Source organism: Corythoichthys intestinalis, chromosome 6 (genome assembly GCF_030265065.1).
Source record: "Corythoichthys intestinalis isolate RoL2023-P3 chromosome 6, ASM3026506v1, whole genome shotgun sequence".
In the NCBI taxonomy this organism is placed as follows: domain Eukaryota; kingdom Metazoa; phylum Chordata; class Actinopteri; order Syngnathiformes; family Syngnathidae; genus Corythoichthys; species Corythoichthys intestinalis.
Genome location: NC_080400.1, coordinates 37,165,837 through 37,181,480, shown reverse-complemented (window position 1 = coordinate 37,181,480; position 15,644 = coordinate 37,165,837). Strand labels below are relative to the sequence as shown.

Genomic DNA, 15,644 nt, shown 5'->3' with positions numbered 1-15,644 from the left:
ATGATAATAATACGGGACACTGGTAGATACAGTCATTCGTATTTGGGATGGGGATGAATGTAAATGATTGTTTTGTTTTTTGGGTTGTAATATACGGCCTGTAAAAAAGGTTCAGAATTATGAATTTCAGGTAAGTGATTCTTACTTGCGGCGGCTCATGTATCTGTCTGTCCAAGGCGTTCTCATCTGAGTGCTCCAGTTCAGGCTCGCCTTCCTCCTCCTCCTGTTGCTCCTCTTGCAGTTGATCCTGATCTTCCTCCTCTAGCTTTTGAGGCTGTCCTGCTTGGGCCATCTCCTCCTCAGCCAGCTCCCTCTTTCTTTCCGCATCGCCATCCTCCTCTTTTTCTGACAAAGCGTGCTGAGACAATGTAGGATGAGACTGGAACTGGGGCTGAACATGACCCTTCTCTTCTTGCTGGTCCAACTGAGAAAATGTTGATGTTAAAGAATTTTGTTCAGGTAAATAAGTAGGGGGAAAAAAATCACATTACTCTGGGCTCAGTATCATGGTGATCCCCTTTTAGGACTGGGGCCTCCTTCTTTGACTGCACCAATGCATTGGACTGCTGAACCTGGGGATCCGGTTGCTGAAGCACAGTGTTTTGCTCAGACTGTCTCGAGTTCTGTGCCTTGTTCAGGGACTCCTTCAGCTCTTTGTATGCATTCACTTGTACCTATAATAGCAGGGACAAGAGCATAGGAGATTCAAAAAGAAAAAAAAAAAACAACAACAATAAAAATAGTAGATAACTATCATGAAAGAACAGACAAGTATTCCTTAGACAAAATGAGTATTAGTAAAAAAAAAAAAAAAAAAAATACCAATGTCATTCAATTACAGTACATAGTTTTAATGGATTCGGTTATACACCATTTTAAATTACATTGTCAAGAAAAAGAACAGAAGAGCTGAGAAATACAAATAAAAATACAATTCTTGTCATTATACATGAGCAATGTACTGTCATCATCTTACCCTTCCACCCCCTCACCCCAGTTAATTATGCACCTCAGTTAAATGACAGGAGGTCGAAGTCTTATTCTCATGTTATTTGGTTCAAATCTTGGAAGAATCCAGTTACAGTAAATTGCTGCCTACCTGAGCTGCCGCTAGTGCATTCTTGTGGTCTTCCAGTGACAGTGAGATCTGATCATGTGCAGTCTTCAGGTCTTGATGCCTCACCTAAACACATCAGAATAATATTACAGATGTTATTAACCAATAACTGTAATAGGCTCGCAACTAAAGAGCATAAAAGATAAATGTTGTGTTATGAATTTTCAGAATATAATTCAAGGCAATATTCACTGAAAGCTCGCTTTGTTCGAGTTTAAAATAACCTGTTTGGTAAATTGGAGTAATATATCAGGATGTGGAAAATTTGGTGTGAATGCGTCATGACAATAATTTAGAAAGTAGAAATTCTGCGCAAATTACTAACTACTGTATTCGCCAAACACATTATGACACAGTCCAGCGTTATACTAGCTGAGTGAATCTGCAGCTCACTGAACAATATAGTAGATGTGCGCCTTTTCTGTGTTTCTTCCTTATTTTTATTTATTTTTTTTTAAATTGGTATTCTTCATAGCTTTTCGGGGGCAAATAATAATACGGCCCTAAATCCGAGACACTCTGCAGCACCCCCGTGGACCTCCAAGCTGAGCTCAGTGGGCCGCAAAGTCACCCGAAAAAGGCGCTCCACGGCAGGCTGGAGATGCTCTGTCGAACCCCGTGTACATCAAGGACGAGCTATGAGGGGCGGCTAGTCAGTCCAAAAAAGGACCCAAAATGGCTTCATTTGACTGCTATATTATCAGTGAAATAGACTATTCAGACTGGAGTGGTAACTAGCAAATTCCATAAAGTCCATAGGCACTATAAAGCTAATCCCATGCGAACTGGGTTCAAGACTAAAATGCCTGTTCTGATAAGAACTTTATATGAAACAGGATTAGCCTTATCCATTTCCTACTAAACTGTTTTGAGATAACAGGGCCTAGAATACACTCCATACCTAAAGATAAATTATACACACCATATGTATGATTTAGCCCGATATCTGGTTACGAAGAAGCAAAACGGTAAGATAGGTATATATTGGAAGAGGTTTCACCTGAGCATCCTGCAGTTGCATGTGAATATCATGATGGGCCTTCCTTAGCTGCTTATTTTCCTCCCTGAGGTTAAACACACTGTCTGTAGGTATAAAAGAAGGAACAAGAGTCAAAATGCATACAAAATGCTCAGGGGCAATATTTTGATTTTAAAACAACAGATATTGATATGTCTTACTTTCCATTACTCTGTACCTGATTATAGTTTTGGTTAAAAATTTGAAAACGCACAGTATTCACCTTTTGTACCACTTATCATTATGAGAGTTTTGAGGGGGTGGAGCCTATAGTAGCTGACTGAGAGGGTAGGAGATAGGACTAACATTCCACCAGAATCATTCAGATTTTAATACTGTATGTCAGTATTAAATTTCTATCCATGGTTCACCACCGAACATAAACAGAGTACACATAGAAATGTGCACGCAACACACAACACCTGAAACAAACGTACGGCAGGAAGTGCTGGGCTCCACAATGCTGCTGCATTTTGCCCCTAAAATTTGAACCAGCTTAATTACATCAATATAACAATTTTTCAACTACTCGGGGCCCAAAAAATTGTCAGTGTATGAAACTGCTATTATCTAGTATTTTTTGTTATTGTTGCTGACAAACTGGGTTTCAGTTGATTTGCCACTCTTTACATGATGACGACAAGGGAGCGAGCAGTGAATAGCTATTTTTCTTTGTTTTTGGGTTGAAACATCAGATAGTTAGCAGTAAACAACCGCTGCAAAGTAATGTTTAAAGGTTGTCGAAATCAAAGCGAGGAGCACAGCCAAATTATCAGCACCAGGCACTTGCAAGCAATATTGTTCTGTGCGAGCCATGGAAGGGAAAACACCCGCTCAGAAACACTAAACATGGTGCAATTTCACATTGCTTTGACAAATAGCCCTTGATCGCAACGAGCGTTGTCAAAATCAAGTCGCTTCTCCATATGAAGTCCACAATGGTAGTACAGTGCATATGTTTTAGTCATCAGGTGATAGTACATCATGTTTTATGTGGTGTAACATTTTAAGACCATAAACATTTAAGTTTACAGCAGCAGTTGTTGCCCATCAAAAAGGTATTCAGTGTAGTGGTGACATTGTAACAGAGTATGCAATCTTAGGACTCAATTGTGGACAGGCTTGGGTAAAAATGCCTGAACCACTTTGAGCTATATACCATATGGAGTTTTTTTGTTTACATTTTTAGGGGTCACAATTAATTTTGTTCAGAAGCAGTAACTTTTGTTCATGATTGTTCTGTTTTCTCCTTACATATGAATCCGAAAGAATATGTTTTATGTTATGTTGTTGGACATTTGAACAATTTTATTATATGGTTTAAAGAGTTACGGGTAAAAAAAAAATAGAACATGCGTAACAAAATCAATGTGGTGAACAGAGTAGGTGTTACAAAAGCATAAATAGCAAATAGTAGCATAAGCAAATAAATAAATAAATACAACTTTAAAAAAAAAGAATTTTTTTTTTTTTTTTTTTTTTTTTAAACCAAGCTCTGGTTAGCTTCTTCTTTAATCTTTTATTTCCCGATCCCTTCACTGTGCTGTCTGCGAACTTAAAGTGCCTGTGACACAAAAAGCATATTTATTTCATATTACACACAGTATTTTATACTCATGAATGAAATGGACCGCTTGGATGTTTGTGGAAGCGATCGATATATTTATTAAATTTTTTAAAATTCCGCGCTACAAAAATGAGAGACTTCCGGCCACGCTCTCGGATTGAGGAAAAAGCCGAATGTGATGTCAGCGAACCAACCATCTTCACAAAACAGCCATTAGTATCGTATGCAGAAGGCGTGCGGATTCAGCTCATTTTGTGGATTAATTTGTTTATTTTTTGCGTCACGCCAGCCCAATGTGCAGCAGGCACCACGAACAATCGGCAAAAAAGTATGACAATGGAGCAACCACTGGACTGTTGTAAGTGAGTAAGCTTCGTGTTTTATGTTATCTCAAATACTGGGATCATCCTTTTAATAAGAAGGTGGCTTGCATTTTGTGGGTGACAATCCTCCCTGTCCACCGAGAAGTTCACTCGGCCGACGACCGGCTGCTTGTCGCACACCATGGTCACCTACCGATAAAGCCGTGCTCTGACTTTGGCCCGGGCAGCCCGCCGCTCTCGTCTCTGGTTCTCGATTGTGTCCAGACTTCCAGCCCCCTCGGTCCTCTTCGCGTTCCCGCCTAGACAGCGCTATACTCTGCTTGGGCTTGGGCAGCCACGCGCTCAACGTTGGTCGGTTTGTCCACTGAAAATGCACCATTTTCGGCGTTCATTCCCCTCTGCGTCTACAGCGACGAGCACTGCCTGCCTGCCCGGGCCGCAGTAGAACGACGAGCCGAAACTTGGTCACTGCCGGGGGCAGGCCAAACGGTGAAGGCAATCAACCCCGCCGCCGTGTTTGACATGAGTCAGGTTAGTTCGGTGTGAATTTTCGTTTTCGAAAGGTGAGGAAAAGGCTTGGAAAAGCAGCTCGGTTCGAGTTAGCGTGTTGCCTAGCTTTCACAGCTCTTGCTTTATTTATGCTCTTTCCTCGGTCTCCGAAGCCGGGGCAGGGACTCCTAAGGCATAAAATACCTTTCGGGAGGTTTAAGAAGTTGGCAGTTTTGACTATTATGCAGTAATTAAGCCCTGTCGTACTGAATAAATGCATTTTTAATATTTCATATTCCATTTCGCACAAGACTTTTTTTGTAATGACCATACAATTTATTTAGCAATTGAGGAAAAAGACTTGTCATCACCCTGATGGATGCGCTAGAGCGCTATAATGACAGGCAGGGCTAAACGGCAGATTAAAATACTAATACTAAATGCCAAATTGTTGTATATAGACAAATTGTCTCAAAATATTATTTTAATTCACATAATAATGCTATATAAGATTTTTTTATGATGTCACAGGCAATTTACTCATTAGTCATTCTGGCCACATGTAATTCCTAATTATGTCACAAGAAGGAGACGAAATAGCGCTATTAAGTATGCATTGTCGCTGAGGACAAACAGGTGTAAAAAGTAACTGAAATCGGCACCTTTCAGTTGGGACACCTCCCGCTCTTTGATTTGTTGCATTTTTTCGTAGCGTTCTCTGTGCTCATCTATCAGCCGACTGTGATCATTTCCCTGCATTTGATGCTGCTCCTGCAGATCATAGTACTGCTTCTTGAGGTCTTCATGTTGGTTCTGAGCAAAGACAACATATGGTCATTACTTAAATTCATATAATAGGCATGAAAGTGTCTTCAGGGTGAAGCAAATCTGAACCTTGAGCATCTGATGTTGAACATGAAGTGAACTCAGTTTGCTGCTGGAGTCTTGCTGTGTGAACACACAAACAAAATGTTGTAAAAACACGTCTCTTCATTGATCAGTCTTATAAGTGAACAGCTAGGAGGTACACCACACACTGACTAAAGGGAAGCAGTACATACCATATTGAATACAAAATGTCAATATTTCATGACAAATACGACAATAAACAAAGGATTTCATTGTTCAGTGGAAAAACAAGTACCTTCTCCTTGTTCAATGATTGCTGTGATTCGAGTTTATACACCAAGTAATCTGCAATTGAGAAAAACTTGTTTAATAAAATAACATCATGCATATTTAAAAAGTGAACATAATGAATTTAACAGCTGCCACAGGTAAAATTTACAATCAGTAATAGTTTTAAATCCGCGCATTTAGTGTCTGTGAGTGAAATAGAAGTCAACATTCATATTAACGTAGTCCTCTCACCTTCTTTGGCCTTTTTGTGCTCTAACCTCTCCTTCTGAAGAGACTTCTCCAGTCTTGAGCGATGTTCATAGACCACTGCAAATGTAAAGATAGTGACTGCAATATTGTTACAGGGCATAAAAAAGCTGATACTTTTTAATGCTTATTGACAGCACAAAAGATATGTTAAAGTTGCTATTTTTCCCCCGATTTCCAAATTGAAATATTCCGAAAGACTAAAGATGTTTTGCTGTCAACATTGGGCCAGGAGCACAAAGGTTTTAAAGCATACTGTAGATAAAATAAAAACTAAATAAACAGATACATGCAAACACTAAAGATACTTTTACATACAGTGGTATGAAACAGTTTGGCCACCCCTGACAATTTTCATTGTTCTGCTTTAAATTATTTGGCATTTGAATAGGTAACATCATATGGACAACTTATGGACAGAGTAAAATTTCATTATTGAAACTAGGGTTAATTGACTAATGGAAGATGTGCAAAATGTGAACATTACAATTGATTGAAACTTGGATTAGATCTGAAATCATGGAACCTAACTGTTACCAGGGCAACATCTAATTAACATTACGAGTGACACAACTAAAATACCAGATTGGTAAAATATATTTCCCATAATGTGTCTATAAAACGCTAAATACAAATGTGTTTTTTTTTTGTTTTTTTTTTTTGCCCACAAATAGCTTTCTGACTATTCTTTCAGCTTATTTTAGTTCAGATGCTAGATGTGGCACACAAAAAAAATAGTATCAAAGTCACCATCCTGCTTGATAAATTTTCAATTCTATAGCTATCCTTTTCACAAAATGCTAATTATCTCAGACTTACCTATGTTCAACTGCTGAGTAGTGAGTACTAATGATTGGATAAAGACAGAGACTTATCTTTTCTTTCCCCCTCTGGTGAAAGGTCACAGTGAAGCAATTATGAATTGCCCTACTATAATTCTTGCCATTTCACTCACTGAACGAGGCAAACTCCACATGATCTGTTTGTAGATATGTTAATTTATTGTCTGGCTCACATTGAAGCAGAAAACACATGGTTTTATTTTAAAATACATACTTTGTGACATCAATTGGGGATTTTTTGACACACCCAGTACATCACCACTACTTGTGTATTACTTAATTACAAGTAAAGTGTACAGAGTGCATTTTGTACGGACAGTCCTATCTTTGTTGTAGAAGAATTATAAAATGTCTAGGTCAGTTCAGTGTTTTTCAACCGGTGTGCTGTGGCACACTAGTGTGCCGTGAGAGATCGTCAGGTTTGCCACGAGAAGTTGTCCAATATCGCATTTTTTTTTTTTACGTCGTCGGGCGGAGTTTGTAACAGTCACCTCCCTAAATGGCGTTCCTCCCAACATCCACCACGCGGTGGCGCTGCTTTATTTACATTGAATATGTTCTTCTTCTGTTGCTTCTTACTTTTATGTTGGAGTTCTGCAAACTCGTGTGCGAACTGCTGAGCTCCTGAGTGTCGAGTGGTCAAGGTGGATTTATTATTATTTTTGTGAATAAATGTGCATAAGTGGAAGCTTCTCCCCTTTTTGTTACTTTTATGCATGCATCCTACTTACCACGCGTTACAAGTTGCAGTAGGAAAGGAGTAGGTAGAAGCTTGCGGTCGTGTACAAATGAGCAATGTATTGCTTGTGTCACGTTCAAGAACTGCTCAGATTTTTAGCCATCTGCTACATTGCTGTCCGCGAAAATGTGGACCCCAGCACGTCTACTGTACATCATTTGATTAGAGTCGTCAAGTGTCAATATACACGGAAGTGTCCTTTCCATTTCATCCATATTTGAGACCATCAATCCTCCTCCTGTGTTTTATTCCAACACATTGTTGAGGACAGCAAGGTAGCTGATGGCTAAAAATCCAGCAGTTCTTGAACGTGATGTGAGCAGTTGCATTTACTCTCGTTTCAAACCAAGTCGACTGACTATTTTGTTCGCCTCCATGAAAACACAGCGAGAAAAAAGGCAACTGTTTTAAGAAACACTACAAAGGTAAATGAGAAAGCCCTCAAAGACAGTTACCTTGTTGCTAAACTTGTTACTGAATCCAAAAAGAGGCAATACTACTTGCCTGCAAAGCCATTTTCAATTCAATTCAATTCAATTTTATTTGTATAGCCCTAAATCACAAAAACAATGTCTCAAAGGGCTTTACAGAGGCAATATGATACACAATTAGAAATGAAGCAGCAAAAATGAATAGATACAGTTCAAGTCCTGGGTATCCCCTATCCTTAAGACCCTCCATGCCGGCAAGGAAAAACTCCAAAAACTCCAGAGTCAATTGGGAGAAAAATGAGAAACCTCGGGGAGTACCACAGTCAGGAGAGATCCACTCCCAGGACGGATAGACAGGAACCCCAGAACTGCTAGTGGGAGTTAGCAGGCGAAGTTACAGTCCGTAAAAATGCAGTGGAGTAAAGGAGCAAGAAGAGGTCCATCTAGCCAGATGAGACGATGTCAGATGTCAGTGAGATGGTTGCGAATAAAGACATTTCTTAAGTCCCTGTCCAACAATTCTGAGCTTTTCAAGCCTAACTGCTATAAAAAAATAAAAAGAGACTAAGAGCTGTTGACGTGATTCCTGCAAGGATATCGGCTTTGCGTTCATCCATACAGGCTCAAGTTTCACAATGAGTAAGTATAAATGTTGAGAAATTATTTCATAATTAAATATACTGTACAGAAAGTAATTTTGGAACATTTTTGGTTTGTGGTGTGCCGCGAGATTTGTTCCAATGTAAAAATGTGCCGTGACGCAGAAAAGGTTAAGAAACACTGGTCTAGGTCACAGACAAATTTCCAAAACAGTCTGATGAAATTGCATTAGCAGAGTGTGAAACAAGCCAACACTATGGAGATGACCTTTACAGGTCTGATGGTTTGGATATGGGGATGATTGGCTCTGCTGAGAGAGCTGGTGGCTTACAGCCCATGTACTGCCAATCACAGCATTGAGCATGTTTGTAAACCCAAAATAGCTGATGTCAGAAAGCAAGGGAACAGCAAGTAGGTTGTTTTCGTGTTCTGGATTGCCATTTTATTGTCTACAGTTTATTCTCACTCGAAAACATCAATCAAAAGCCAATAATAGTTATCATGTACACAAGCAGAATGACTTTTCAGTGATCAGTTCAACAGTGTGAATACAAAGGCCCATTATTATTTAGTTAATCTGTGATGCTTTACTGGTGTGTTCTTGAAAAGAGCTTGGCAAAAGGAAACAAGAAAAACAGGTACTGACGACTTTTAATCTATTGGTTCTTTCGAACAATGAAGTCTTCATCTACCTTTCACACATCACATTAAAACACATCTTTGCTAAACAAGTCTATCTTCATGGCACGTTTTTTAAATTCTTTGCACATGCTCGGTACAGGTGGCATGGTGGTTAGCACACCCATCTCACAGTTTTAAGATCAAGGGTTCAATCCCCAACTCCAGCCTTCTTGTATGGAATATGCATGATCTCCCGATGCCACGTAGGTTTTGACGGGTACTCCGGCTTCCTCCCACGTTCCAAAAACATGCATGGTAGGCGGATTGAACATTCTACATTCCCCATAAATGCGTCAATGGTTGTTTTTCTACACGTGGGGCTGCGATTAGTTGGCAAACAGTTCAGTTTGTACCCCGCTTCTTGTCCATAGTTAGCTGTGATCAGCTCCAGCACCTCCACGATCGTCGTGAGGATAAGCGATATAGAAGATGAAGAAATGAATACTCATTGGAGCTACAGTATTTAGCATTATTTAATGAAACAATCACGTCAATACTGGGGAATGAGCTGCCCATTTACTCCAGCTGACCCATTTATACACCATCAATATAATGACGTGACAACCGCTGGAGTTTGTCTAATGGGCATCACACTTTATAGGCCTTCCTGTCTCACAGAACCTGTGGCACAGTGCCAGCCTATAAAGTCTTGAAATGGAAACAAAAACAAACAGAAATTCTTATTTTCATACTGAAGTGGGGGTACATAAGAAATTAAAAACAATATTTTCAATTATACCACATCAGACTGATGGAAAAAATTTTAGTATGTCTTTCAAAGCTAGAACTGAGGTGAAGAAAAATCCTCTTGGCAAATAAAACGCAACAAACTTTTTTTTTTTTTTTCAACTATGCATAGTCTGAAACGCCTCAGAAATTAGCAATAAGGACCATGAAAGTCCAGGCCTAAAGTTAACTTTTATGTTATTATTGCCACGCATGGTTTTGGGAAGCAGGAGTAAACTGGAGTTGCAATTAAAACTCCACATAGGACGTGAGAAAGCATGTAACCTCCACATGGAAAGACCATAACAGGAAGTAACCCTCATAACAGTGAGGCGACAAACAAACCAGACAGTCACCGCTGCCATGCCATCTATTACAGGGTTAAATAAATGTATGGTGTCCTGAATAGTGCCACCACAAGCTAAAATATTTTCATTCTCTTTACAAGTGATCAATTCTTTCCCACATGAAAGAGGGACTTGCCATTTATTGACCCATCTGAAAATTAGGGATGGGAAGATACAGTGGGGCAAATAAGTATTTAGTCAACCACCAATTGTGCAAGTTCCCCTACTTGAAAACATTAGAGGGGCCTGTAATTGTCAACACGGGTAAACCTCAACCATGAGAGACAGAATGTGGAGAAAAAAAAAACAGAAAATCATATTGTTTGATTTTTAAAGAATTTATTTCCAAATTAGAGTGGAAAATAAGTATTTGGTCAACTACAAACAAGCAAAATTTCTGGCTGTCAAAGAGGTCTAACTTCTAAAATGGTCTAATGAGGCTCCATTCGTTACCTGTATTAATGGCACCTGTTTTAACTCATTATCGGTATAAAAGACACCTATCCACATCTCAGTCAGTCACACTCCAAACTCCACTATGGCCAAGACCAAAGAGCTGTCAAAGGACACCAGAGACTAAATTTTAGACCTGCACCAGGCTGGGAACACTGAATCTGCAATGGGTAAAACGCTTGGTGTAAAGAAATCAACTGTGGGAGCAATTATTAGAAAATGGAAGACATACAAGACCACTGATAATCTCTCTCGATCTGGGGCTCCATGCAAGAGCTCACCCCGTGGCGTCAAAATGATAACAAGAACGGTGAGCAAAAATCCCAGAACCTCACGGGGGGGCCTAGTGAATGACGTACAGAGAGCTGGGACCACAGTAACAAAGGCTACTATCAGTAACACAATGCGCCGCCAGGGATTCAAATCCTGCACTGCAAGACGTGTCCCCCTGCTGAATCCAGTACACGTCCAGGCCCGTCTGCGGTTCGCTAGAGAGCATTTGGATGATCCAGAAGAGGACTGGGAGAATGTGTTATGGTCAGATGAAACCAAAGTACAAGATTTTGAACAATTTTTGTCATATTACCGAGGACTAGCTCTAATTACAGACTCCTGCCGCAGCAGTCACAAATACGCAACCAGTCACAAATGCGCAAATGGAGTCACACGTATATCACAAGAGCTATAAATCTGCAACCGAATTTGTAACGTAAGTCACAAATACTTAACCAAAAGTCACAAATGTGTCACTTGAGTCACAAATGTATACTAGTCTATATAGTCTTAAGTCACGAATCATGCATACAGTGGAGCAAATAAGTATTTAGTCAACCACTAATTGTGCAAGTTCTCCCACTTGAAAATATTAGAGGGGCCTATAATTGTCAACATGGGTAAACCTCAACCATGAGAGACAGAATGTGGAAAAAATAACCAGAAAATCACATTGTTTGATTTTTAAAGAATTTATTAGAAAATCATGGTGGAAAATAAGTATTAGGTCAATACCAATAACGGCAATAACGGAGGCCAAATGTTTTCTGTAACGCTTCACAAGCTTTTCACACACTGTTGCTGGTATTTTGGCCCATTCCTCCATGCAGATCTCCTCTAGAGCAGTGATGTTTTGGGGCTGTCGTTGGGCAACACGGACTTTCAACTCCCTCCACAGATTTTCTATGGGGTTGAGATCTGGAGACTGGGTAGGCCACTCCAGGACCTTGAAATGTTTCTTACGAAGCCACTCCTTTGTTGCCCTGGCTGTGTGTTTAGGATCATTGTTATGCTGAAAGACCCAGCCACGTTTCATCTTCAATGCCCTTGCTGATGGAAGGAGATTTTCACTCAAAATCTCTCGATACATGGCCCATTAATTCTTTCCTTTACACAGATCAGTGGTCCTGGTCCCTTTGCAGAAAAACAGCCCCAAAGCATGATGTTTCCACCCCCATGCTTCACAGTGGGTATGATGTTCTTCAGATGCAATTCAGTATTTTTTCTCCTCCAAACACGAGAACCTGTGTTTCTACCAAAAAGTTCTATTTTGGTTTCATCTGACCATAACACATTCTCCCAGTCCTCTTCTGGATCATCCAAATGCTCTCTAGCGAACCACAGACGGGCCTGGACATGTACTGGCTTCAGCAGGGGGACACGTCTTGCAGTGCAGGATTTGAGTCCCTAGCGGGGCATTGTGTTACTGATAGTAGCCTTTGTTACTGTGGTCCCATCTCTCTGTAAGTCATTCACTGGGTCCCCCGTGTGGTTCTGGGACTTTTGCTCACCGTTCTTGTTATCATTTTGACGCCACGGGGTGAGGTCTTGCATGGAGCCCCAGATCGAGGGAGATTATCAGTGGTCTTTTATGTCTTCCATTTTCTAATAATTGCTCCCACAGTTGATTTCTTTACATCAAGCGTTTTACCTATTGCAGATTCAGTTTTCCCAGCCTGGCGCAGGTCTACAATTTTGTCTCTGGTGTCCTTCGACAGCACTTTGGTCTGGCCATAGTGGAGTTTGGAATGTGACTGACTGAAGTTGTGGACAGGTGTCTTTTATACCAATAATAAGTTAAAACAGGTGCCATTAATACAGGTAACGAGTGGAGCCTCATTAGACCTCGTTAGAAGAAGTTAGACCTCTTTGACAGCCAGAAATCTTGCTTGTTTGTAGGTGACCAAATACTTATTTTCCACTCTAATTTGGAAATAAATTCTTTAAAAATCAAACAATATGATTTTCTGTTTTTCTGCATTCTGTCTCTCATGGTTGAGGTTTACCCATGTTGACAATTACAGGCCTCTGTAATCTTTTTTAAGTAGGAGAACTTGCACAATTGCTGGTTGACTAAATGCTTATTTGGCCCACTGTAACTAAAGACACGAGCATGTGTGTGAAATAATTCTTGAGAGTTGTAATTACAGCTCACACAAAGTACACATTTGTGACTTTGTTTGGTTGCGCGCTTCCTCGTGTGTGCACGTGCGCTCTTCTTTGTGTGTGCAAGTACGTTCTTCGTGCGTACATGCTCTTTTACTCGCGTGCCATTAGTACTACCTGCTCTACGCTTCCTGCACCAAGATAAAAGCATGCATCACCAAACAGTGTACTTTGTGAGACTGCGCCGTTGTAAAGTCAACATCACATAAATCAGGTACATTTAACCTGGGGAGTACCTGTTTTACCAAGTCATGTAGCAGTGCTGCATCTAGTCTGAATATTGTGATCCAGTTATTCTGAACTCGATGCATGGTTTGACATTTTGTATCACGATATATCGTTAAATGATAATTTGTCCCACATCTACTGCAAATGGCCTGGGAAAATGGAGGGTTCCCTTGCATTAGTAAAACAAGCTGATTACAGCAATACAAGAATGATGGTGTATTATTAAGACTAGATGATGCTAAATCCTTGGATTATTTGGACAAACGCATGTCGCAAATGTTACTAACACATCTGGGAATTCATTTAATCTGTGGGGGAAAAAAACAACATTAACAATTTTGCTCTCCTGCTTTAAGGAAGACAGTAGCAGATGTGTTGACTGACCTTACGACTTCAAGATAAAGTGTTGTGTAGATAGCAGGATACAACTGACTGAGCAATAAACTACACTACACTGAGAGTAAAAGACAGACAATCTACTTAGCTGACAGTTGAGCTCTTAATTAAAACCTAACCTGGTTAATCATGAGATTAAATGGCACCTTGAGACAAAGGTTATGACCTGTCTTTGAGTGAATACTTATCAGACTAGAGAAGTTTACTTACAGATGAGCTACAACAACTTTATTTAGTCTGCTATGTCGTTTGTTGCTGAAAGAGGTTACTTTTACAACTAGTGGGCCAACATTTTCTGTTCTGCAGTTTAAGTATTATCGTGCATCACTTATCACGCATCCGTTTTTCTTCATTCTAATGTCCAAATGTAGTTTTAACAAACAGGTGTAGACGGGTACATAGCTTTCATTAAAAAAATACATAACTAAATCACTGTGCCTTTTATTGTGGTCTCTGAACATGAGTATTTACAATCGGCCGAGTAGACGTTTAGCTATGAGTAATCAGTCAGGTAGGAGGAACTGGTGCAGCTTTTCTCTGGGTTGCATTTTAATTGTACTGTAAAGTTTCACGCTGATTGTGAAAAAGTGTATTTTGACAGATGGAAACAAACAAAGTAACATTGTTCAACAAGTTTAGCGCAATATGTCACGCGCAATCACGACACCGATTCTGTTTACCTTGGAGCTGAGCCGATAAAGATTCTTGGTGCTGCTGGTATTTCAGTGCCATGGCCTGTGTCCTCTTCAGTTCCTTGTGCATCTCGTAAGACACCATCCCGCCGTACATCATTCCGCATACTACGGTGACGAGCAGGAGGCACTGGAAAATCCTCCGTTGCCTCCGCGAGCACAAGCCGTTTCCCATGTTGTACCCGCGCCCCTCCCCGCCGCCTGAGCGAGTACGCTCCGTCTCTGCTGCTGGAAACTTCCCGACTCAACACACAATTTAACACTCACTCCTCAGTCCAGAAACATCTCAACGCAGACGAGAAACAGTACTTTCCCTCGGGTTATTCCTCGCTTCACTTCAAAACGGACGCTCAGATTTTCACTTTAACGACTTTAGGTTTGCAGAGATTTAGCTACAAACTAAAGTGTCCCGTTTCTCTCCGTCCGACGAAAATGCATACGTTTTGCGGGAAAAGTAAAGCCTTATATCCGCAAACAGGCCCACAGGGCACCTTTAACTTGAGTTACGTGTCAACCCGGTAGATTCCTCCCATCCAACTGTAACTAAAAGGGAAGTCCCGCCCCACGAAAAATAATTTACATAGTCCCGCCCCTAAATTAGTAGCTTTCAGCTATTGGTAGGAGGCGATGTCAGTTAAAAAGCTCGCCAGGCAAGTTAAACATCAGGGAGGGACCTTATTTTGTCAGGTTTACTCACACGATGACTTAATTAATTATTCATGATATCACTGATCGTTGTTGCTTGATTTCATAAATATCAATTTCGGTTTTTTTGGGGTTTTTTTTTTTGCTTTTGGGAACTTGCTGTGATTTAGGCAGGGGTGAAAGTGGGCCAGAACGGTCAGGAATGCAGTTCCGGTATAAGATTCAGGGCTGGAATGCTGTTCCAGTACATGGTGCTTTCATTCCACAAATATGATGGTAACTGTCAAAACTTTGTGTAAAAAAATAAATTATATATATATATATATATATATATATATATATATATATATATATATATATATATATATATATATATGTATAGTAGGTCTGTCAAAATTATCGCGTTAACGAGCGGTAATGAATTTTTTAAATTAATCCTGTTAAAATATTTGACGCAATTAACGCACAAATGCCCTGCTCAAACAGATTAAAATGACTGCACAGTGAAAGGTGTACTTGTGTTTT

General features: G+C 40.1%; 1 protein-coding gene across 1 annotated transcript in view; it reads right to left on the bottom strand.

Moving 5' to 3' along the window:
* golim4a (golgi integral membrane protein 4a) overlaps positions 1 to 15,024 on the bottom strand; it is a 30,424-nt gene extending 15,400 nt beyond the window's left edge. The window contains exons 1-9 of the mRNA XM_057839645.1: positions 14,463 to 15,024; positions 5,886 to 5,960; positions 5,659 to 5,708; positions 5,409 to 5,462; positions 5,177 to 5,327; positions 2,118 to 2,200; positions 1,100 to 1,183; positions 492 to 674; positions 146 to 424 (exon numbers count right to left, since the gene is read on the bottom strand). Coding sequence (XP_057695628.1) covers positions 146 to 424; positions 492 to 674; positions 1,100 to 1,183; positions 2,118 to 2,200; positions 5,177 to 5,327; positions 5,409 to 5,462; positions 5,659 to 5,708; positions 5,886 to 5,960; positions 14,463 to 14,649 — 1,146 coding nt within the window. The 5' untranslated portion in view covers positions 14,650 to 15,024. The remainder of the gene's footprint in view (positions 1 to 145; positions 425 to 491; positions 675 to 1,099; positions 1,184 to 2,117; positions 2,201 to 5,176; positions 5,328 to 5,408; positions 5,463 to 5,658; positions 5,709 to 5,885; positions 5,961 to 14,462) is intronic.
* Positions 15,025 to 15,644: the final 620 nt, after the last annotated feature.